At 38.9% G+C, this 26677-nt stretch overlaps 1 protein-coding gene across 1 annotated transcript in view; it reads left to right on the top strand.

Moving 5' to 3' along the window:
* Positions 1-26677, top strand: part of SLC6A2 (solute carrier family 6 member 2) — a 75205-nt gene that overhangs the window by 8877 nt on the left and 39651 nt on the right. Inside the window, exons 2-3 of the mRNA XM_052797935.1 lie at positions 13609-13740; positions 17526-17763. Of these exons, the coding sequence (XP_052653895.1) occupies positions 13609-13740; positions 17526-17763 (370 nt within the window). The remainder of the gene's footprint in view (positions 1-13608; positions 13741-17525; positions 17764-26677) is intronic.

Raw genomic sequence — 26677 nt, forward strand, 5'->3', positions numbered from 1 at the left:
TAAGTTCCTTGCCTTGTGACATATTATTCTTTACCAAGACCACAAGAAAGAACCTCTAAACTACTTATCAAAGCTATCCTTTGTTTTACTTTCACTCTTCCTTCTCCTTTCGCCTATTCTCTATTTAACAAGTTTTGCAATCCCTCTCCTGAAGCATGACAAAGGTGACAGAACAGTACACCACTTTGAGAACTAGGGTCTACCATTCAGAAGCAGAAACTGTCAGCAGGGAGGTCTGGCTACGTAAGCCACATATTTCTTTATACTCATATTCATCCAAAGCACACTACCAACCTTCCAGTGCATGGAATTCCGTGATAACATATTACTAAACAAAACTTGGACAGGATTGGGCTGGCAGTTGTCTTTTGCCAGTCCATAAATGTTTTTTATAACTAGCGTTCTGATTGCTGGTATGCAGTAAGACAAGCTGCCCTTATTATACAATAAGCCTTTTTATAGAAGATGGTAATTTTTCCAGTGCTCCTACTCTTCAAGGCTTTATGAGCACAACCACTCACTTCCAAAAGCACAAGTGATTGCAGAAGCTGTGCTCTTAATGTTAAGTAGGTATTAACTGGTTGCTATTGTTTGGCTATTACTATTGTTTAAGAATATGTGCTAATTTAAGTGTCCAATATAGGATCCAGCAGTCCCAGACCAGTGGTGTTAGACTACACAAATATAAAGCCTTTCTTGGACTGCTTTGTTATAAACTGCTTCCCTAGAACAAACCCAGCATCAGAAGAGCAGCACCGGTCTGATCCCGCCCCATACTCCGTACACAGGAGTTGTGATTTCAACAGCAGAAGAGTATTACTCCTTTACAGTCTTTATTTCAGAGCTGGAGAAAAATATTGGCATGATTTCCAAGCACTGCAATTAGTGACAGAGTGAGTAAAAAGCCATGTCTTGCTATAGTACTCTTGTTAGTTTGAGAAACAGCTTTTGTGGCATTGATGTACAGGAAGGATTGCGGCCGGGTAATTGCATAGCATTCATCTTTACTGAAGTCTGCAGAACTGTGGGAAGCCGCTGATTTTCTGGCCCATCGGCAGCATGGAAGAATACACCCTATCTGATTGCCTCACTGACCATACAAACAAGCTGTTACCATGGGCCTAGCATATGTACTGAAAAAAACAGCTGAGTATTATGTATCTTACTTTTTGCTAGCTATTTATAATTTATTCTGCACCTTCTGAACTATGTGTACTGAATAGCACTCTTCACCGATTTAACTTTTTTTTTTCTTTCTCTTTTTCTGTTCTGTAATCACATACCTCTTGCAATGTCTATCCTGAAGCATGCCAAAGGTGACAACATATTACTTGCCCTTAAGATCCGTATCTCAAGGAAAAGCATGATACTGATTCCAGTCAAATTCCAGTTTAATATTAAAAGGCGGAGAGGCTGGTCTTTTTCTGACACACCACTCTGTAGAGTAGAATAACGGAAAACTCTTTTCAGACCACAAGGTGGAGCAGTAGATCCTTATAGATCTTAGTAGATCCTAACCTGATAATTAATGTAACGGCAACCTACTGCATTTATAGGAAAAAAGAATTACTGGAGGACCTAACAGGGTGGCTCATGACTTTCAAATACAGAGCTGCCCAGTAATATCAATGATTGTTCCCAAGCAGACCCTTCTTGCATTTCCTGATTCATTTCATTTATTAGGACATTATAGGAGTGGCAGCTTTTATTGATGCCTAATCCACATTAAGGAGCTCACTTGTCAGCATGGCCACAATGACAGCAAGGAGACAATCCACTGATAACAAGATATTACCCCCTGAAAACGCCATTTTTTAAATGAGTGCAACATTAAAATACAGATAAAGCATCTTCCCCTGAAGGAATAGTACAGGAGGAAATAATTTCTCAAATACTAAGTTTAGGAGGTTGTTCTCTGCAGTCCCCTCAAAAGATTTACCTTTGGAAAACAAACAAGCTTCACACAGACTTTCACTACCATTCTACAATAGAGCGCCATGCTTTTTTTTGCCTTTTCTTTTTTTCTTCTTCAGTGTTAATGTAACCCGCCTTCCAGCAGGTCTCGGCACCTTGCCTTCTTGGCAGAAGCATCATTATTTCACAACACCAGTAACCGAAAGCAAAGAGTTTCAGTGAGCAAGAGCAATTAAGTATATTGGACTAACTACAATATTAGAAAGTTCAAGGCCAAGTGTTATCAAAACGTCAAGTCCACAGCTTTGAAGCTACTCAAAAGTGTCTTTGCTACATGACTCTGTCAGCATGCAGGACTGTATCTGTCTATTGATGTCCGATAAGACCGATGCTAGAAGAAAGCTCAAAAGCTCATGCCCCCACCTGAGGGGTGATTATAACTGTACGTAGGAATCCTATTTATTAGATTTATGACAAAACTAAGGAATAGCTTGTGCTGTGCAGTGCTTTTGTCTCCTCTCTAAAGAGGAATTGTCAAGGAAGTTGTGTCAATGAGATCACGAGGCAGGTGTTGGTGAGACCAGAGACACTCCAGGATTTTGTTTTGGGGAAGAGTTTGATCACTTGGTCCTTTTCCGCAGTTTGTTTCTCATTTATGTGTGGCTCTACAGCTTTAGTTAAAATCAATAGATTCATAAACCACAAGGGAGAAATCCTGACCCAGCTGAAGTCAATGGGTGGTTTTTTTCCATTGACGTCACCAGAGCCAGGATTTCAACCCAAATAACAGACGTCTCTCTCTTAAGGACTCCTAAGTAGACAGAATTTCCAGACTACGTGAGAAGAAAAACAGAGTAAAGTAATAAAAAAACTATTCAGACTAAACTGATATAGAAGACTTCCACTGACTAATAACTGATCTTCACTCAATGCAATAGCTCAGTACTTTACCCAATAAGCAAGATGTCAGGACTTACATAGATGATGGTCATTATTACACAAAATTAATTTACTCTGTAAGAGATTATGACCTCAGCGTTCTCCTACGTAGGGTTCGAGCAATTAAAAAAAGTACTATTTTAAGAAGTGCTTTTTACTCTCACAGTTTCATAGAGACAAATGATTAGGCAAGAATGTCTTTCTAGCTCTCAAGGCTAAAGAGAAAAGCTGGGAAAATACAAAGCAAGTACAAGACTAAAAGCCAGCAGACAAATAAAAGGATTGGACTAGAATATCTCACATTTTAAGACATTTCAAATTATTCTGGAGCCTAACCCATGGTTTTTGAACTTTTCAAATTGGCAGTTGTAGCAATATAGCTGGGATCGGTTAGTCTCTCTCCCTTGCCTCTTCCCTAAAAGAAAGTGACAGAAAACAGTTACCAGGCTATTCCTAAATTGCAGGTTAATCCTTTATTGACGCATATGGAGGCTGATGACAAAATCACTGTCTCTAACTCTAAATTAAGAGATTTAGAGATCTTCAAGATCACCTACATCTTTCCTTCTAAATACTGTTTTACAGTCATGGGGTATTATGTGTTTAAAAGCTGTTTAGAAATATGAAGAAAAAAAATATAGCTGTGTGGTAAGTTGAAAACACCAAGCTCAGCCACACTGATTTATCTTAAGATCTGAATAATCAGTGAACAAAATTGCCCCACAATCTGCCCTAGCAAAAGTTTGCACTGTGATGAAACAAGAAGGATTTTGCTTCAAACTGTTAATAGCCTCTGCTTCATCTTGGCAGTGAGCTATTGTGGGCCCTGAGGTCATTTTCACATTCTTCTATGGCATTTCAAGCTAGGAGGCCCTGTGCAGAATGGCAGTGACAAAGTATGTACTGGACAGCTTGGACTGAGGGGAAAATTTACTTCATTGCTTGAAGCCTATTAGGAAAATGGTCCCCTAAATAAGAACAAACATAAAGCTCAGGTTTCAAACTTAAATAAAAACTTTTGTCTGATTAATTCCCATGGAAGAGGGAGAGTAGTCAGACAGAAAATGAAGGAAGGGTGTTGCTAGCCAGTACAGCTAGATTGATGCAGCACTGTTGTGGTTTCATACTGGTCTACGTGAGATTCAATTTACCCTTTGGAGCAAAGCAACGTCAAGAGTAGTAGTTCTTATAGTCCTCCTATTGCAGGGATACTACTGAAGTTTTGCTTTGTGCCCACAATGCCCAAATTGTCAGAGACTCCACCTTATGGCTCTGCATTGCATACAGAATATTACCAGCACTACCCTAGGCCAAATACAGATTTTTTCCAAATGGAAAAGTTTTCTGTGAAGAATGCTGTGACAGTTTTTGTAAAATTCTTGTGTTCAGTGCTAATAGAAAGGTACCATACAAAGTAAAGAAGCCACAGCCATTTGGAAACTACCTTCGCCCAGACCTTCCAGAATTTTAGCACAATCCAACAGCAACTATAATCTTTGATAAGAGTACAGGGGTTTGCGTTGTTCCCCATCCCACTGGCGGGGGGGGGGGGGGGTGAGGGGGAAGTGAGTGAGCGGCTGCGTGGTGCTTAGTTACTGGCTGGGGTTAAACCACAACATCTAGGCAATTATGCAGTAGTAGCCATCGCTGTAACGGTAAATTTGCCAAAATTGTTGCTAACAGCATCACACGCAACCATTAAAGTTGACAAATAAATTAAATTGATGCAACATTTGTCTTATATAAGAAAATATTATTTATGGCTAGATAGCATACTATCCAGTGCAAAACATGTGTGAAATCTGTACTTTGCAGTTTATATAGTATGTCTAAGAAATACAGATGTACCAGAAAACTGTATATAAAGAATACTTCCCAGTAGTGTTGACAGAAAACATAGGTGGGTTTTAATAAAACATGGAGAATGGCTTTACAGTGTATGTAACTGTTTGCCTTCCACTTTGAAGCCCTGTATAAACATGCATTATATGTAGTTTATAGTATAGTTATTCTGCTTCCTTTAGTGACATCTGAAAGAACATTCATCCTGAAGGCTTCATTTATAATGACTGAGAGTACAGGTTAGATTTACTAGAATTCTTACAGATAGGAACATGTAACTGTCTTGTACTTCTGTGATAAAACATAACCCTTTATTGATAAGAAGAATTTAGAGGATTCTGTTGTGCAAGAGTTTGTAAAGATTAAGATAGTACAGAAAGTATTATACTATTACAAATATATCTCTAATTAAGCCTGGAAGGAAAAGGAATGTTTTGCTTTGGTCATTGAGTCCAAAAATTGGAGCTACAACTTAAAATTGGATTAATCACTTAATGGTAAGGCAAGTTTTAAGTGTACCTCAGAGTGTTTATACTTGATTTTCTCTAGCCCATTTTCAAGGCATTTACCTCCTATTGGTTTGTACATTAATCCTCTTGGAAGCTGCCTGGCACTTGTCTAGAGCTGATTTAAGATGTCTTAAGCACTTTGTTTTACCCTGGCACAGTTATGAATCTCATGCTGCCTAAAACGGGTACTGCGTCCTCTCCAGAGGGTGCTTAACTTTGGGGCTGTTTTTTATTTTGACAACCTGCAAAAGAAAAGCAGTCTTTAAGAGAAACATCCTCCATCTGAGGTCGTGTTGTGAACCAGAATTTGCACTGTTACACGTACAGAACAAACATGCCTTGTCTCACTGTGTACATTAGCTACTACTGTGGCTTTAATTAGCTCTGCCAGGGCAGTTGGATCACCTCGTATTGGGCACCCAACGCAGGTGGCATAACTAGGCAAAGTCTCCCCATGTATACCCTGTACAGTGTACAGAGGACAACGAGCAGCTCCCACAAGAGCAATCCTGAGAACGTTAGAAAGTAGAAGGACCAAAGCAAGGACTAACACTGCCTAAATGAGGAGCTGAAATCCAGAGCATTCATCCCAGGCTCTTTACTAGTAAGGTGGAGGAACATCTCAGGGATATAAACTTCACATTCCTGAAACATCAAATGCACAGCTAAGAAAGTGGGTACCATGATTCAATGTGGGTACAAAAAGTGCCCACATAGCCCTTCAACCTGCCAATATATGAACCTGCTAGACCAAGAAATACCTGTAAGGTAGGAATTTTAGACAGAAAAGCAGAAATAACTATTAAACTGTAATTGATTAGTTTAGTTTACTTAGTCTCTTCAGATTATAAAAAGAAGGCCGAAACACTTGATTGCAGTGCTTATGCATCTTCACAGGAGGGAAATAGAAAATATTGCAAGGTATTTTAATTTATCAGGGGAAGCACTGCCACAACCAAATGTCAGATATATTCAAATTAGAAATAATGATTTTTTTAAAAATAATTTTTTAAACACCAAAGTTATTAACCTATGAAGTAAACTACCAAAAAAGGCAAAGGATCTGGCTGGTATCTTCAAATCAGGATTGTATGTTTTTCTGTCTGAAACTCTGGTTTATGTTAGACAGGATTTTCGATCAGAATATCTAACAATCCATTCTGGCATCAAAATCAGATGGATCCATGAATTTTGAAAACATTAATTTTAGTTTACAGCTGGCTGAGACAAAACAAACAGAAATGAACATACAAGCTCTCTGAGAAGGGAGAGAAAACTATGACTGACAGTCTGTATCTGAACGGAAGTAAAACTGTAGTTGCCAAAATCTCCCTGGCACCAAGCAAGGACTTCCCTACACTTAAGAGACAGCTAAAGCTGATGAAGTAGTACTTCCTTTCATGTACATGACTATAGTCTGTACATCACAGAAAATAGTTTTTCAGCACACAAATTTCAAGTAAAACATCACATGAGGTTATGCTATTACGGATTTTCTAATGCTGGAATCCAGCAAAACCTGCTTATCTTGATCCACAAGCTCACAGCAAATAGCTTCTGATGTCTTCATTCAAAAATATTTTTAGTCATGGATGTTCTGCCACCAATAAATCAGGGTACATTTTGACAGTACATTTGACTTGATTTTGTACATCTCAAGTACAGCCTACACCTTACATGGGTGGTTTTGTTGATATGTAATTGCAGGTGAATATATCCTTGTGTCACCCCTAATAATTGCAAGGTTGGGGAAAAAACACAAATAGAACACTCCTATTAATAAAATGATAGAATAGTATTTTTTCCTCTTAATTTAGCATCTCTTAAGCTTCCAGTCATGTCTATTGTGAAGCAGCAGTGTTCTCCAGCTAGGCATCTGCATGCTGACCCAGCTGTCCAGTACTATGCACTTTCCCTGACCAGCACCTTCTGAAGAGCTTGTGAACTAGAAAGTTTGCCATTTTGTTCCCAACAGTGTTAGCTGTTCCAGGAAAGGATACCGCCACTCCTACAAACCCTGTCCTATTGAAAGTTAGTAATAGGGATTTCATAAATCACATAACAAAACAGTGTACAAGCTGGCTCCACATTCCAGCTCACTTACTCTCTCATTTCTTGTTTAAACCAGCCAGGTAGTTAAAAAAGAAAAAGGCACAAAATCAACAAGATAGATTTGGGCAGGAATGTTAGTAGCTAGACCTTCACATTGTTACAAACTCCAGGTTATTTACTCACCACACTACTGTCAAAACTCACCTTGATGCTAATTCATTTATTTCAAAACAAAGGAGCCAGCTTCAATAGTACCTCTGCTTTAAGGAGGCATGATGTAAAAACAAAAGCTATCACTGCAACCTTGTAAAGCAGATTTTTTTATTTTCTATGGTCACACTCATGGCAGAAGACGGAAATGGCTTAAGTTCCTAAGCTAGCAGCAGTGAGAGTGTTGTGAAGGTCAGCAGCAGGAAAGATCCGGAGCTCCCACTGCCATGCTGGCCATCCTGATTTATATTCTCTCAAACCCACCATGTCTTTATTTATTCTTCAATTTCCTATCAAACAACATAGGCCTGTTCTGCTCCTGTATGTTCCTGCGATTATCTTTAAACTACACACTGTTGTAAATGTGATCATTTCATTAATTTATGTAAATAGGACTTTAGCCAATGACTTGGGTGTTATTTATGAATGAATCATGCTGCTCTGAGTGACTGGGTATATTTAACTCTCATTAATTTGTTCAAAATAGCTGCTAATGGGTTTCTTTAGCTCATTACTCTTGTAACAAAAAGCCAAAGAGATGACTGGGTTTGTATGGATGGGCTTGGGTAACCCTTTCTGTTACAACCCAGTGACCAGCTTATTAATACACTGCACTTCAAGTCACTTCAAGTGATTTCAAGGCAGTAGCAGGTTAACAGCTCAAGATAAAAAATGCAGGCTTCAGTTGGCATCAGCCCATGAACAGCATTGAACCATTTCTGGAAACTATTTGTTTTCACTTCCTTTTGAGTGAAAGGAATGCTATTAAAATTGGAATTCTGGAAAAACTGAAGGCCCTGAGCCCAAATTGAGAGTAGAAATATAAATAGGTTCAAATCTAGCAACGGTTTGTTAGAGGGAGTAGCTAAATATAAGGGCTTCAAAAGAAACATGTCACTCACCATAGTATAGCTCTACTGGTTTTATGATTCAGAAATACTTTCCATGAAAAAGGTTGCATACTTAGAAGATTTTATTGCATACTTTGAGGATTTTGTATGTGCAAAGTGCTGCTGAAGTTTTTATAGTATGTCATGCAATCTGTTTTGCAGAAAAATGTTATTTTTGAGTACTATAATCTATTGCTGGCTGGGCTCAACATCATCATACAGCTGCTGTTAAAATCATCATCTTGGCTTTGACACTGAAGTTATATCATGTTCCTTTGTATCTCTGACTTCTCTTTGCTGTACCATGCAAACCCTTATTGGTTTTAATCTCACGTCAGTAAAGGTATGCCTGTCCACCCCTTCTTCCCAGGAGTCTGCAGCAGGCTCAAGCTCGCCTCCTTCAGAGGTGCCCTCGGTGGCTGTGCAAGCCAGCTGGTAGCTAGTCTTCTGAAGAGCCAGAACTAACGTTCACATACTAATAAATGCCTGCCTTTCTGATTACCTAGTTCTTCTACCTATGGCGATCTTGTACAATCTAGATTTCAAGGTCTCTCCACCGGGGACTTCCTTTTTCATTCACAATAGCCTGCACAGATTAACGTTTCCACCCATTTTCCTCATTGTCTGAGCAAACGTACTGCCTTCTATCAACTGTTTCCTGATACTGTTTGAAGTACTATTTATTCTGTATGAAAAAAAAAGCAGTGTTGATCAGATACAGAGATTAGCTTGTATTTCAATTCACCAATTGGAAGATCTTTGGTTTTTAGACTCTTTTCCTGCACAAACACTGGAAACGCTCCTATCTGAAAATATACGGCAATATTTGCACAAAGTTTGTTGTTTTAGCAGACATCCCCGCCAGTTAACATTTTGACTAGAATAACCATGGTAACAAACGCAGAAGGCTAACAAGCACAAATAGTTCAAAGTTGTTTCAACTACCCCTGGCCTGGCCTGCTTCTTGTATGTGCATCAACAAATCCTTTTAGGATAACAGCAGCTGTTTAAATGATCTTTTTTCAGTCATTAGTAAATTAATGCCTCTTTCTGGTATTTAAAAGCGAGACGAGACCTCCTTGTAGGATTGAGAGGAGTATTTAGAGCTGTACTCCTCTTTGCTTCCCACCCCCTAGGATGCTGTCAATGCTGAAGAACAAAGGGAGGAGACACTCTTTGTGTGGATTCTGTTCTACAAAAATTAAAGACAGGCTCTGAACACAGGAATGCAAAACCTGTCTTGTATTTTGTCCTTCATTAATTAAATGTAATAGTGTTTTAAAAAAACTTCTGTGTAAGTTTCCACTTGAAGTTTCACACAGATGGTTCTTGTAGAAGATGAGGGTTTGACCTAATCTAGTTTTGCATAAGGCACAAGGTTGTCTTAACTCCATGTATATGCTGGCACCTTAAGGGGTGTATATGGATCTCATGAAATCTGTTAACAGAGAGATGTAGCAATTTGCAACAGTCCAAGGCCAACCTGTGGCTTTTGAGCTGCATGTGACTCAGTAGCAAGTCAAGTATGGCTCTTATGCCAGGGTTGTATTACAGACATTAATTACTTCAGATTTTTAGCTGTAAAGGGAAATTATGAACCATTAGGGTTTGCTGAGACCAGTATTGTCCCGTGGGATGCAGCTGTGTGCTCAGCCCTGTCCCATCACACAGTGGGGGAGTGGAATCCCCTTGACTGCTATCCGTATGTTACAGCCAATGCAGCAATCCCACAGATTGCATTCCCTCAGCTCTCGGAGGTAGGTAGATCTTGGCAAGCTAGTCTGAAGTGTTAGCCAAATTGTGTGCTCCCTAAGAGTTCAGCTGTCTGGGCTATACAAATCTGACCAGCCCCTTGGATTCATGCAATTAAAGCATAGCAGTTTCTGTGGCCAGTGGCACAGGTGGGAGTGACACAGCTGGCATCGTGTCACTCTTCCTAACACATTTTGACTTCATAGACCAGGTAGGCATTAACAGTGAGGCTGCTCCTTCAGAGAAGTCTGGTATGATGCTCAAATTCACACCAGTGGACCTCAAGCAAGAGGCCCACCAGCATGCGGGTTTGCCTCCTCCCTGGCCCACAGGATGTTCACACATGCAGGACGGTATGAAGTCTCCTTCCAAACAACACCTCTTGTTCCTAAGATCCTGTACACAAACCAGTCCTATGATGGAGCCCCTGTGCAATCACAGAGTGAGGTTGATCATATATCACACATATGCTGTTTATAAGCATTTGCATACCATTCTAGTTTGCAGCAATTTGAATGATACTTTGACTGTCATTTACTTTCCTTTGAAGTGCTCATGATCTTAGAAAGGGTTCAGTGAACAACATGAAGTTTGATTCTGGATATTGGCTAGGAATAGAAGAGCACATATCAAGATATTTACAAAATACCTGACTTTTTTGTATTTTTTACCTAATGAGAAGCTGCAAAACAAGAAGTTTCCAGAAGTCTCCAAAACATTAAGTCAACTTCATGTGACTAAGCACCCTTACTTTGATATTTATCTCAATTTCAAAATACTTCAATCATTTAGTTACCTGAAAGTAACCCAGCTATGAAACCCTGCCATACTGTGTAACTGCTCTTTGCTGAAAATTACACCACACTTTATTAATCCCTTGCGGGGGCAGGGCGGGGGAAGAAAAAAAAGAAAGCAACCTCCTTTAACTAAAGCCTGGAATGACTCGCAGCCAAATAGATGACGCTTAAGCAAGTATGCCTAAGTACAGTACACTTCACAGTTCATCATGGTTATTAGTCATACTTAAAAAACACGTATTTTAAACTAGCATTTAATATATATGTCCACTACACATCTCCAGGATTAATTTCCTCAAACACAAATTTCCCTATTCAATTTGCGGCATAATGTTTTCCACAGTCTCTTGACATTAAAGTTAATCAAACAGGACTCTGTGCAAACTCCGTACCTCCCAAATACAAGCTAGGTTTGTGAGTCAGCTCCACATACTGTAATACTATTGAAGCAAGACAAGTATGGCACTTCAAAGGCCATCACTTAGAAGAGATCTGACAGTAAAACCACCTAAAATAATTTTTCTAGATACTAGATATAGTGAAAGCAGTATGTAGTATCTCAGACTGATTTAACTCAGATGTTTCAACATTGAACAGAGTTTAGAACTGCAGGGTATCAAGTATTTGTTGAATACAAATATTTTTTTCTCTACAATATTCAAACATATGACAGTTCAACATGACAATCAGAGAAAGTAGCTTATGAACAACACTGAAATATTATTAACACATGTATCACTGGTACTGTAGTAGCTTAATGTGAATGCAGGTTGCATTTGCACTACACTCAATATAAACATCATCAGTACAAAGATTCTTGCCCCCAAAGTGATACAACCAATGTATTTCCACTTTTAGGATACATTCTCAAAGCTTTAAGCTGTTCTTTATTTCTGTTGATATACCTTGTCTCTGTTTCATTGCAAGATTTCAACTTTCAAATGCCTAAACTTATGACTGAATGCTGAATACATTGTCCTTATCATTATGTTACAGCACGTTACTTTTAGAAGTAGATTTGTGGTATGACTAAGAGAACAGTTTGTTTTTCCATTCTTATTCTCCAGTATACGTACAAAATTCTCTCTCTGAACAGTCATGCTAGGCAGCTTACACTAGTAATATCTGTGAAAAGCAAACATGAAAGGTAAAGGAGCAACGACTATTCAAGACCTTTAAAAGTATGACAGTAGTTCCAGAAGTACTTTTTAAATATGCAATTCATTCTGCTTACTGGCATGTTTTAGATAGCTACAGTCACACTTTTAGCTTTTATACTTTTATAGACTACACATACCTTCTGTAAGCTTATATATTTAGAAACAATGCAAACTTACTTCCTTTTGCAAGGGAAGTTTTCAAATTACTAAACCAGTACAGTAGATTTTAAAGGTATGCAGAAGTTCGTACTATTTGCTATTGGGAGAAGTAGACAGCTGCTGCTGTTTTTCTTTTTTCTTTTGTTGAACAATTTAAGCATGATTTTCACAATCTATTTTCTTTTTCATACCTAACTCCTAAGGACAGCAGTCAGTTATTCAGGATATGTAGTTACTCTGTCAGCTCCTTATTTATCAAAACAATCTAATAATTTTTTTATACAGACAAATTTTACATGAATTGAACTGTCCTGGACCAAGTAATAACTGTTCTGGACCATGTAATAAAATAAAAGCTACACTTCACAGGTACCACAAAGCAGAGGACTGACAGAGCATCCAGTTATTAAACATGACACCAACTATAATTGTTTTACAGTATCATATGTAGCCATGCACTGGGGGAGTCTTCTTTCTGTGACCTGGATCATATAAAATAGCTAAGAAATTTTCAGATAGTTTCTACATTAGATAATCCTTTTGTATTTCAGTTGGCAATACTTTTTATGATAGTAGCACTGACACATTAGCATTTTTCCACAGGTGACAGTTTCTGTGGTATGAACTCACAGGAGAATCCTCAATCAAGTAAAGTTATGTATTCCAGGAAGGTGCAAGCAGCCCTGGCACTGTCCTGCTGCAATATAAAGATGCTGTACTTGGGCCCAGCAGTGAAACCTAGTACCAAGTTAATGGCAATGAGTATCGCTAGGTTGGAAAGGGGTGTGTTGTCTAACACATTTCATAAGAATAAGGGAATTTATTATAGCAAAAACCAAAATATGCCATGGAAGCCCAAATTCCATATGACTGACCAGTAGTGATTCATTTTCAAGCCAGAGGTTGCTGCAGACACCTTACACAGTATGATTTAAACCGCACTTACAGGAAGTTGCACGACATTTATTTTCCTCTGTTGCTGTCCTCCATGCTCCCTTTTGAACGTACTACACTAAAAACACTTAACAAAATTTTTCATAGTGCCTTTCCTTTTTAGTTCTGCAAGTGTGTTAGGCATAATTTCTCCTTCAGTTAGGGATTAATTTTCAGGGACACATTTTTTTTCCCCTTTGAAGCCAAAAAGCAGAGGGGAAACATTAGGGGGAAATAGGAGCCACATCTACAGCTTTTTTCAGGGTTTCTGTCTCTGAGACCTTAAAAAAAATACAGGAAAGGGCCAAGAGAACATGGGTTCTTCCTTCCTGATATTTCCCTTCTACTTCCCAAAGGCAGTGGCTTTGCCTTTAGCCAGTAAAAGTAAGCAATAGAGAAAGCAAAATGTAACCAAAACATAGACCATAATGTCTAATTATTCTCTTTCCAGGTGCTTTTCTTATTCCCTATATCCTCTTCTTAATCATTGCTGGAATGCCTCTGTTCTATATGGAATTAGCACTGGGACAGTATAACCGAGAAGGGGCTGCCACTGTGTGGAAAATCTGTCCAGTTTTCAAAGGTAAGTGTCCCTCTGCTCACTTGAACAGCACCGTGAGGGTGCCACACACTGGTGATCACAAACAAAGTAAAGGTCTCTCATCTTTCCACAGACAGCATGATATTTGCTGACCTTTCCCCAACCCTTGGAGTCAGAAGTCTTTTTGTTATCACATGTGGAGCACAAAATGGGAAAAGCCACAGGAATCATCTTCAGGGTGATTGCTGAGGAGTGCAACAGAGAGCAATGAGCAGGAGCAGTTCAGCCCTGTCCTCCCTTTCCTCTGCATATTGCAGAGTGGGAGGAACTCTGTATCTCTAGGTGGAGGAAGGGGTTGGCAACGCAAATATTTGGAAAAATCAAATCCGGTCGAGGTCAGTTCAGCCCTGTCTCCCCCAGTGACTAAGATAACTACTGACTCCATTCAGTTCATTGTGTGGAGCATTCTCTGCAGAAGTCAGGTACCACAGTGGCTAGAACACTAAAATGGAGTTGTGGAGAGTGTAGTTCAGCCACTAGAGTTGTAACATCACGCAAGTTATCTGTGGCTCTGTACCTCAGTTCTCCTCCCTATGAAATGGGAGGAATGATTCTGATAGACTTTATAAAGAGGTTTTCAAATCTAGCAATGAAATGCACTTATTAAAACCTCAACATTATTATTACTATTGAGTGTTTTCCACTAGGGTTAACTTTCCAGCGTCACTGAATAAAAGGCTGTGGATTGCTGTCTTGTGCACTGAGTTGCAATCATTCTGCAACGAAGAAATAGCCGAGGTTAGGTGTTTGGATACTGATCAGGGTGTTTGGCATTGATCAGGGATAAAGGGATCTCCCTGGGTGAAAGAAGCCATATGCTTTCTCTACATAAACAAACATTTGTTAAGGAGCCTCAAGAATTTTCTTAAGCATTGCTTACCAGCAAAAATTGTAAGTTCCCTTATATCTATACCAGATTGTATCTATAATCTTATATAAAAGCCTTTTCAACACAGAGCTATCTGAAATGAAACCAGTCAAGCTCAGCTGATCTTAGAAGCTTAAAATTCACATTATGTTCATCCTGTGACTGACAAAAGCTGAGGAGCTTAACAATAGCAATCCAAACTTGGCAGATCTGGTGCTTGGATATAGGTTACACTGAGTAAATGTTAGTCTTCTTTCTCAAAATACAGCCTTCCTCTTCAAGGAGTCTAGTGCTGTCCAATAGGAAAACTGCAGGTTTTTTTCTTATCAGTCAAACCCAAAACTCACAGCAAAATTAGAGATATAGTAAAAAATTAATAAGCAAGCTAATAAAATATGTGCCTCAAAATTTTAAAATAAATTCATATAAGATTTACCTAGCCCTTCTATAATCCGTTCACGGGAGGCAAAATTCATCCTATCACCTGGAAACCTGACGACCCTTGCTCAAGCAAAATTCCTGCTGGTATCAGTTAATACCTTTGGATGGCAACGAGGATTTTGAAAACCTAACTGCAAAAATTAGACCTTAAGGATCTCAAAGAGTTTGAGACAAATACCACTGCGCTCAGAGGTACTCTGTCTGTTGACTTCAGGATTGAAAAGACGATGAGAAAGGAAAATAGAACTTATTTCATGTACAGTCTTGTTGACATTCCAGCTGTGTTTTTAAGCTGACATTTTCAAGGTGGACTAAACATACATTACTGTTGATTTTTAAGTGTTCTTATTACTAGGATATAGAATAGCATAAGTTATTTGATTCTCCAAAAGTAATAAGCATTGAGTTCAATTTGCACCTCAGCACTAGTATAAAATCAGTATTTTAAAAGCTTTGACCAAATCTTCTGGTAACATACAAACACATTTTACTGCTAATGCTTTTGACTTGTTTCTGGGATAACTCAAACCTCTCACTCAAATGAAAAGTACACAGTCTACACAAATTTGTAACAGCTAATCTAAATGAGCAGCACTATAGTACTAATTTTAGCTATGAATATTACTGCTATGAACTCTAAGGACTCTACTTCTAATGAGATGCTCTTACAACGCATGCAATTAAAAACGCACCCTGTAACCTTTGCAACACAGTCTGTTTTCATCTCTGCATTTTCCAGGGTCTATTTTAGAGTGTGGGTGGTGCAGCATTACTTTTAAGAAAAGCTAGACCTAGAAACAGGAGAGCAAATTTATTCCTGAACATTCTTATGATTTCAGAGGAGTGACATTTAAGATACATTTGATCCAGTATTTTTTATTCTTAAGTATCTATCATTGTCCTGAATTGGAGGAATTTCAGAAAAACTTTTTTAAAACAGAAATCATCCAATTTCAGTGCAACAAATATTATTCGTACTTAGTATTTTAACATTCACATTAATATTTAAGAATTATCCCCTTGGGTGACTCCCCCCTCCGCTCCATTCTATTGATCATAATGTATCACTAGAGTTTGAGTGTTAATGTACTGGATTCATTTAAGCACCAAGGATCTGAAGATACAGTTTCATATTTACTTTCACAACCTTTTCCCCAATGTTAAGGGTGAGCAAACTGGTCTATGTATTAAAAGCCTCCAGAAGAGCAAAGACTAACCTTGGTATATGCAGCAGTCTTTGAACTGCCAACTCCTTCAGGGTCAACATCTGTTCCTTATGCAAATTTTAAACCAAGGATTAATACCCAAAGCGTGTGCTACTTCCTTGCTTTATCAAGAAATATGAAAGCCTAACAATCTCCAACTGCTAGGATCTCCAAAAAACTAAACTGAAGAAAATTAGAAGTAAAGGTTTACACTTAGGTGCTGTGACAGTACAGTGATGATAGTCCTAAAACAGCTGTAGTGTCTACCTGTTATATCTAATACATACAACTTTGGGGTAGGACTCAGAGAACAATGCTGCACACAGAGTAAAGGAAGAATGATATAAGCCAATGTAAAGCAAGCTTCCAGAACAATTCTGCCAACAAACTTTTGTTCTGCTCTGACAATAGTACCAAAGCTTCCTCCCAAACCACTGGAAAATGTCCATTTTCATGAGGACAACAAGCATTCTCTGGGGCTTTCTTGCTAAAGGGACCCTCCAAGCACACTTCACAGTATGCAAAAATACAAAACAAATGTTCAAAGTCAAAAGAGAATGCTTACAGTGGGGATTCTGTAATCCTGGGGAGATAATTAAATGGTTTGAAGGTCTACACACAGTTTAGCCCCAAGCTTGATATTCACCAAGATTTACTGGCATGCCCAAGAATCGCTTGGAGCCCCTCAGTGGAACAGCACAGACTGTTTCATGCATGTTTTGGACCTAATTACATGCTGACAGAAGCCAATCTGGAGATTAACAGTGGGAAAGAAACAGGACAGGGATCACTGTCTGTTCCAAACTAGCTCAGGGTGGGAACGTGAGGCATAGGGAAACTTGACTTAAGTCTCGAGCTTTACTTTTCCAAGAAAAGTTGCCAAGACTCTGACATTATGAAGATGAAGGGAGTTTCACTCCTAACATGGGCTTGCAATCATCTTCTGCATTGGAAGCAAATCAGCAATGGAGTTGTACAAGAGCAAATTTTGACATTGCACTGCTTAATTTCTTTTTTTGGCAAACAACTGTATTTGCTAAAAGCGAGTCATTTACTAAAATCATTGATGTAATTTTTTTTAAGGTCAGTGACACTGTGTCCGCATGTGTGTATGTAAACGTCAAAAGTTCCTTTTATTGGTCTAAAGATCTAAAATGAATTTGCAACCATGTATGGCTGAGTTTAACAACAGTGTTTGCATATACTCTTGCATGTAAACCACAATGTATAATCTAGTTTTCCTTTGTCTTTAGGTGTAGGCTATGCAGTGATACTCATAGCTCTTTACGTGGGTTTCTACTACAACGTTATCATAGCTTGGTCTCTGTATTATCTATTTTCATCATTCACATTTGAGCTCCCCTGGACAAACTGCGACAACAGTTGGAACAGCCCAAACTGTACAGATCCCAAACTCTTCAATGCATCAGTACTTGGCAATGGTACCAAATACTCGAAGTACAAGCTCACTCCTGCAGCTGAATTTTATGAGTAAGTGTTGACCTGACTTTTTGCTATTTATTAAAAATTCTATGTCTAACTGTGATTCCTCTGGAAGGTAAAACAGCTTAGCATCCAGCCTCTAGAATAAGCATCAGAAGACTAAGGCTAAAATGCAGTTGTAATGTTGATGTGTATTCCTGTGTGATTAAGACTCTTGCCTCTGTGAGCTTTGGTTTCTCCTGTACAAATGCAATACTTGCCACTGAGCAAAATGGAATTGGACAAAAGATACAAGTCTTCCCCGATGTACCACTTCCGCTTGCATCAACTTTGCCAGGGAAAGGAAACACAGAAATATTCTGACAAAGATGACTGCATGCCAAACTGAGCTGACTTTAAGGCTTTAAAATAATCATTTGTTCAACAGGCTTGGCCTGTTTCTCTACTTGCAAAATATCTTAGAGCAGAGCTCTGTTTGCTCAGCTGCTTCAATAGTTCAATGAAGTGAGATGAAGCACCGAGCAGGAGGGCTGCTGCCACATTGTAGAAAGATAGGCTTTTCTAATTCCTAAGCAAAAGAGCATTCTGGAGTATGGGCCAAGACAGGCAAAGGCACACTCAAATCAAACACTTGGAATCAAAACCAAAAAGGTATATAAACTAACAACTGAACTATAAAATAAAGATATCAATCTGTGTATAAATAATTGCATTATGGACCTCCAGGGGAAAATGGGATTTGATTAGGATAAAGAAAGGAGGATGGGCATCAGGGTAATTGAATCAGCTGTTGAATTAATCTGAACAACCAATTCGTATTTCTGTGTTGGGAATAGAAGGATATCAGGACACACACCTGCTGAGCAGCAAGTCCAGGCCTGTAGAAACAAAGGGACACCACTGTTACTATAAATAACCTAGTATGTGTTACACCATGCCTGGCTACAGCAGGGATCTCGAGGTCTGTGTTCATAGCTCTGAAACATTTGTGGCTGCTATTTCTCCTCTGAAGACAGCACAGTGAAAGATCAGTAGTGCTACACAAACTGTTGGCACAGGTTTGGGTAAACTAAACTCAGTGCTTTGAAAACAATAAGGGGAGCTGAGTTCAAAGGAACTCACTACAATGGCAAATAATGACACCTAGAAAATCTACTGCCCTTACAAAGACAGTATGTGATGTGTTCGTAACTCAAATGTGAAGATAGATCATTTATAGCAAAAGGCTATATACACATGTAGTCAGTTAAAGAACCTTCACTTTGAAGTGAACTATAAGAAGTTATACATTCAGTATCTTCAAACAAAGAACTGCATTATTACAGAACTTCCATCTGAACAGCATTTGAAAAGAGGTTTTCTTTATAATTTTCTTGTGCTTAAGCCTTTGTAAAGCAAAATGCAATCCCTATATTCTTGCTTTGCTCCTTCGTGATTTAAAGTGGTTCTACACATTTTCTGTTATCACATCATGCTTGGGGTATGATTTTGACTTTGTAGTGGGTGACGTTTTGGTAGAATCTATTCACAATGTTTTGATTTAGTTCCACTGATCTGGGGAACAGCTCAATTTGTGATTCTGTCTGTACACTGAAACTTGAAACATTAGGGATCTTCCCTCACCATGTAAAAGATTCAGGGTGCAGTTCTCAGAAGGTAAGAATAAAAAGGGAATTTGACATTTCATTATGCTTTGATCCCTGAATTTTGGGGCCATAATTAAGTCCCTAGGCCCTGTACTTATTAGCAACTAGATTATATTGCAAAAATTAGAATAACCACTCAAGTAACACAATCTGTAACATCTGCTTCCCCAGCTGTAAAAACAGGGAATCACAAGGGGCATTATGTTCACTTATCCAGTATTTGGATTAGCTCATCAAGTCCAGCTGTACAGCTCAGGTGTGGACCTAAACTTGTGCAATGTTTTAGTGTATTCAGATCCAAACTAACAAAGACAGCCCAATTCAGAAAACAGTGTTTCTTATATCAAATAATCTAACTCATTCCCATGGTCTTTTTACAACAGGGAGAGCTGAATCTTCTGATCATAATAACTTTTCTTATTGCACATATCTTATTACGTGCAACAGGGTCAGGAAATAGAAGTGATGATGTAGTATTACATTTGTATCAGTATAGTGGGTTTACAAAATGATGCACCATTTCTGGATGGAGTATGTTAAATAATAGTTCAATAAGGGTCTTGACTGGCTACGTTCCCTCTGCAAACCCCCTCAAGTAAAGGCTGAATATTCCTTTAAGAATACTGGAGAACACTGGGTGTCCTCATACCATATTGCACTACTGCTTGAACAACTGCTGAACTTGACCCAAGTGTTTGTGTAGGAATCACACCTGATTCTTCCTGGTAGATAGCCATTAGTCACTTCTTAACCAACAAATATTTGCCAGAGGAGAACTACAGTTCCTGATGGAATGGTTTGTGCCAGGTCAGTCTATTCCTTACAGCCAGAAATCCTAAATTATTGACTGGATAGCTAATTGATCCTTCCTCAGTACTACTGTGGATGAATAAGAGTTTTTAAGTAACAGCATGATGAAGACACTGGTTTCCAAATTCTGTGATCATATTTACTTTCTTAAGATTGTACTGCTATCCAGTGGTACAAGATATTAGCAATAACAGAAACAATTACTTTGGGGGCAATAGATTTAATATGACAGATTTCAGATTTTGAGTTTTGATCAGTTATATAGAGAAACAAGGAAGTAGAGCAGCTACTTTTATACCAGAGGGAAATCAAACTATGCCACTCAAAATTCAGTGGGATACCTATGGAAGCCCAGCCTCTGCACTAACACAACAAAGTATGATAACTAGCATTATTAAAACAGGAATTGAAAACAGCAATAGCACTGGTGCCCACTGTAAAAATAGGGTAGAAAGGGAGAGATTTTGTCAGTGGAGGTGAAAATAAGTTCCGTTACAATTTGGAGTATTTGGGGCCATGTTTTCAACCACAGTAACTAGCATAACAAGAACTTGCTGCTCTGTGTTACTGGGATGCACTGCGGCTTATGGGAAACTTGTTAAGGATGCTAAATGTGCCCAAGCACTTAAGCCTTCAGCCTCAAGCCTACATGGGAAGTGGTACAGCTTGAACATGGTTCTCTAGGTTGTATATTTACATCAATAACATATGCAAACTTTTGCCTTCTGGTGGGCATGCTGACCTGGAAGCAGGGAGACCAGAAACACCAAACATCTGTTTTGCAGTTGGAGAGTGACTGAAAAGAGGTACTTCCAAAACAGGCCACAAGCAGAAAGCTGGTATGGTTACCCTTAAGAGAAACAGACACTTCTTCTTTTTGGGACATGTTTCCTTCACACAAAGCTGGCCTGACCATGAATTTAGAGTAGGTTATTTCCTAAAACCATGCAGCTGCCAGAGCTGACTGTCTCTATCTCCACCAGCACAGGAATAAACTGTAGGAAGAGGTGGGAGTACTGTGATGTGATAGTTCATCTAATACTTCAAGAAAGGCACCTCTAAGTTCAACAGAAATATGCTGATTCTCACCGCTTACATCGAGTGAGAGAAGGGAAAACTTGCTAAGAATCTAGGCCAAATCTTTCAGCTGTCCAGTATCTGGCAGGGAGGGAAAGCAGGGAGAAACCTCTAAGCCTCAGACTTGGAAGAAATCAGTTCAAATTGCAATTTCCATGCCAAGGCAGTGGCAGGCAGACTTTGACAAACATTATTTGGCTTTTATTTTCAAGCCTTAAGAGTTGGGCAATAATTCAGGTTGAAGTGGTTCTACACTTAGGCTTTCTAGAGTGTTTCATTTCACTAAGTCTGGTTTCAGTCGTTCAGGCTTAATTCAGGTCAAGGTGCCACTAACATCAATGGGACAGTTGCTTACAACAGGAAGAAATAGGACCTCTACAATACTTCATTAGAGATGGTTAAAATCAATTATAAAGTATTTGTACACTGCAAACTTAGCAAACAAGCACTCCAAAATCTGATAACAACTGGTGCCCTTCTGCTAGTAATAATCATAAGAGAAATGCAGTTAGGAATAAAATGTAAATTCCACATTTCTTTGGAGACACACATTACTTCAATTACTTCCCTCTTCAGTGGTTTGGAATTAAACACACAAAATGCAAAGGACCTTCTATCCTTTCAACATATATTAATATAATTCATTATAAACATTTTTTTGGAAGAACACAAATGCATCACTACAAAAAAAGTTCCCCTATCTACTCCATATCACTCCTATTTAAATACTTTATCTGAATACAGGTATACTTTATATTTGTTCTCTCCATTCTTGTGTCTGGGAAAAGTTTGTTACCATCTTGCTTTCATTTGCTGACAGTTAAGAAATACCAGTTCGGAGGAACAAAAGCACTATTCTTCTCATGAGGTACTGTGCCTGTAAAAAATCATGAGCTATTATAGGAACAAATCCTGGCAATTTTTTAAACAAAACAGTGAAATTGTCAACAAATTTATTGAGCTACAGCTATTTTCCTCTGATAGTACTTTTTCTCAGGGCTGTAATCCATTCTTTCTGTGTAAGAAATAAAACACATTTTTACAGGAAATTTTTGTGCCAGATTCAGTAAAGAAAACTCACAGAATTCACAAGTCTGCCCAGCTGTGAGTAATTGCAAAAAGCTACCTAAGAACAAGAAATAAAGACAACGTTCAGTCACGGCAGTCTACGTCTATCATATTTATGAACATAAATTTATGAGGAGTGTGTGAACCAAGACTATTCTGAAAAAACCCTCACCCTACACAGCAAAGGTTACTTTTATAGACCAATAGGCTTGTGCTTTGGGGTACAAGTCTTCACCAGAAATACCACCACAGACCAAAAGGTCCACATAGTACAGTATCATGTAAAATGGAGTGATCAACACTATGTGCTTCAAAGGAAGATGCAGGAACCTATCCCCATAAAACAACTCTGAAGCAACCTCTCCCAAAAGAGAGAAAACACCACTTCAATTAAGCATACACAATTCTGCCTATAAATGCTTATAAAAACTGAATCAGACAACAAGAACTAATGAGAGTGGATAGCCCTATATTCTGCTAATCATATCTGGTAAGAAAAGACTCTAAGCTCATGCTAAACGTGATCAGCAATTCTCAATGATACCACTCTCCTGGACAACAAACCTCCACTGAATACATCTGAAGCTTCTTTAGGAGGTTTCTTCATGCAACGTCCATACCCTGTAAACTAATTAGAGAGTTTGTACGCAATGAAAAATTAAGAACCTCTCTAGACATCTAGACTTACTCATCTTTTGCATCTTAATTGTAAGGAAAGTTGTCAGGTGTTTCTGACAGGTTTGAAGTTGGGTAGCAGTCATCTGTTTACCTGCATAGAAATCACACAATCAAAGACTATCAATAATTCTAGCTAGGTTCTGTACCTTCACCCCTAGAAAATCCCCAGAATGTAACCGAGCTCCTCCTCTGATTTCAGTGGGCTTAGAATTAGGTACATTATTAAATACTTTATGTGGGAAATTTATGGCAATAAGCAAGCTGCTTGAGATATCAATTCTATATTAACTGCACAGGCGCATTTAGGAAGTTTGGGTGCATTGTTTACACATCCATAGTCTGAGACTAACATATTTGCATCCCTACACATTGTATATTTACTTTTTGAACACATTGTTTATTTACTTTTTGATTGTGTTGACTTTTTTGGACTCAACTAAGTAACTCGATCTTTCTCTTTTTCACTCAGTGCACAGAAATTTATGGTACAAGTATTTATGTGCTTAAAATAAAAAAAGCTATTCCACAAATATTTACATGTGCAGCTTTGACATTTACTTTTCACATATGTTCACATCTTCACATTTGTTGACCATTTACTTACACAAAGAGAAAAGAAATCAAATGCAAGTACAGTGGAAGTCAATCCACGTAAGTGTGTACACATGTTCTTAGGCTTTGGACAGCTTTATGGAAATGATTCCTAAACCGCAACACACCCTTGTGTAGCAAGTCCAGAAAACTGGAATAATGACCACTTTGCCAACTTAAATTTGCGGGGGGGGGGGGGGGGATATGAGATATTGCAAATGTCAGGAGCTGCACATTATGCTGCATGCAACTGGCTTGCTTTGTGCTAACTTGTAGGAGGAATTCTAAATGCTACCTTTACATACAGAGTCCTATGTAGTTTGGTAGTGGTACCAAGCTCTGAGCAATAATTACCACAGCTGAGATCAGTGCTGCAGCAGGTCCCCTATATTACCTTGCATTTGAAATCCTGGCAAGCAGAAGCAGAGCCTTTCTCTGTGGAACATCTCCACCTGCTTATATTGCTCAAGACAAAGCCAATAATGGTGTCACACACAACTAAACACTCATTTATTTGTATTCACCTGTTTCCTGTCAAATGTTCTCTACAACACACTACTGACATGGTACCACCACTAGTGTTTTATGTGTTGCTTCCTATAGGCAGAGTGTTTTGCTCATCCTAAACTATCACATCTAAGCATTAATCCATGAAAAGGTTACAAACTTAACCTCACTGTATAAAGGACCCAGCATTACAACAAATGTCAAACCACAGAGTGAGCATTCATTTGTTGAAATGTCCTCAATTTGTGGTGCATGAGCCTATTCCTATGGTTGATTTTCTTCTGGCAACTTTGTGTCTTTCCATGTGGCTCTTCTGAAATCAGTAAAGCTTCATGAAAGGTCAACAGCTGCTTTGGAGAGGCTGGGGCTCTTCTTTCACCACCTTCCTGTCTAGGGCAGTGCATGGCCCATTGAGAATGCTGACTGAAGCAACATTTAACTTGCTAAGGGCTGGGGCAGTTGGGAGCACATGTGCTCTAACTGCTTTGCCATGTATCCTCAAACAATAAACTTTTTTCAGGAGTTCAGTATTCATTAGAGCTGCAGAGGGCTGAAATTCAAGCGTTTCCTATCTGCAGATCTCAATATAATGGGTTTAAAAGCAGATTTTGAAAATCTCTTTTTTCAGAGTGCTGTGCAGACCTCAGTGTGTTGAAGTGTGGCACAAATAGCAGGGGAGGTCAGAATTATCGAGTTAATGGGAGAATTAAGCTGGGTGAAGACTTCAGTGAGTTGAGAAAAACATTCTCAGTGAATGAAGAGTTTAGTCCTAGTGGCCACATATAATTTCAGGATTGTCGTGATTCAAAAAGAAATACCATTTCATTCAGTACAAATAAAAATTAATTTTATGCCAGCCAGGGTGCCACTGGTAAATTATCTTTCTGTAAGTGATTCCCAAAATCTAGCTTGAAGTCCATTACACAGCTCCATTCTCCAACACAAGAGGGAGCTGAAATATCTTGAGAAACAGAAAAACCCAGGCAACAAAGGTGTTGGCAAAAGACAATGCAGTATCCAACAGAGCTGGAGTGAGTACGTCCAGCTGAACCCAAGCTGCCTGGCTGCTGCAGAGCCCCTGGCATGCCTCTGAAGCGTGCCCAGTGCTCCAGGGTGGGGGAGAGGTATGTAAGTGCACATGTAGCACTGCACATCGGATGGCTCAGCACCACTCTCCTATGTTCTTGGCTGTACGAGAGCACTCTCCGGGAGCCAGGCTATCCTGCATTGCAGTGATGCCTTACTCTGAGCTCTTTACAAAGCACCCAGACACACCCAAGCAGCTCAGACAGCAGCTGTATGTATGGCAGAGCTGGGTCTGAGCCAGGCTAACCCTGTTGCATTTCGCTGACTTCATGTGGAGAGACACTGCTATCTCTGTACTGCGTCCGTAGCCCCAGAATTACAGTGAGGAGACACTGGTGTTCAGTCTGCGTGGAGCCGGCTCAGGTCTGCAGGGTTTGTACCACAAGGTCTGCCCCACACAGCTGTGGATATACACCTTGTGGACACAAACTGCCATGGAAACAATACAGCTGAATTTAAGCTGTGCTGCACCTGAAGTAAAAATACCTGGAGCCTGGCAAACTGTGCAAGAAGACCTCTATCCACACCTGCTTAATGCGGATAGCTAACCTTCCACAGAAAAAAGAACCAACCATATTTTATGCTCTGATGGAAACTGGCAGCAATGACAACTGAACTATGGTTGCCCAAATATGTTACACAAGAGATGCATGTAGGAGACTCTTCTAATTGAGCACAATTATCATGCTTCAAATTGCCTTCTAAATTGACTATATAATTTAATTTCTATAGATTGCACACTGTATACACTGACAGTTCTTTTAGCAACTTCAATCTACAATTTGCATTAAGTTCTAAATCATAAAAAAACTAGTCTAACTACTAGAATAGGGAATAGAGCTCAGGAGACCAGGACTATATCTATTTATATCTTAGCCAATTTGTGATACTTACTCTATGCACGCCATTTGGGTTTGATCCCATAACAGTGACTACTAACTTTTAGAACTACTTGGAAGTTCTTAGAAGTACTTAAGTTTTTAGAATTACTTAATATGTTAACTAACAAATACATTTGTTAGTTAACATACTAATTTGCTGACAAGTTGATGACATTTTTGCAATCTGAACAAATCTGATACAACACATCTGAAAATAGTTTACAGGAATGACACCCTTCTATTGATCACATCAAATTTTGGCAAATAACTTTTGCCTTTAATAAAAAGAGAAAGAATGAGCCTATAGAGCTGTGTAATCATATCTGGATTGAAACATAAAATTATAGTTGATTTGGGATTGGAAAAACGAGGCCTACTCCAAGACCTTTAACTCGATCTGTTTGTACAAAACCTTCTAAATTTCCAAAATACAATCATGTAAATCTGTCTAGGGATGAAGAATACAAAAGGCTCCTTAGAAAGTCCTTAGAAAGAACCAGTCTGACAAAAAAGTCTAGGAGAATTCTATACCTAAAACTCTTACCTCCTGTTTTCTGGCTATGGATTAAATGTTTTGGAGTGAAGAAGATACAGAGTAATTTTCAGATCATGACCCTT

This window comes from Harpia harpyja, chromosome 9 (genome assembly GCF_026419915.1).
Source record: "Harpia harpyja isolate bHarHar1 chromosome 9, bHarHar1 primary haplotype, whole genome shotgun sequence".
Taxonomy (NCBI): Eukaryota; Metazoa; Chordata; class Aves; order Accipitriformes; family Accipitridae; genus Harpia; species Harpia harpyja.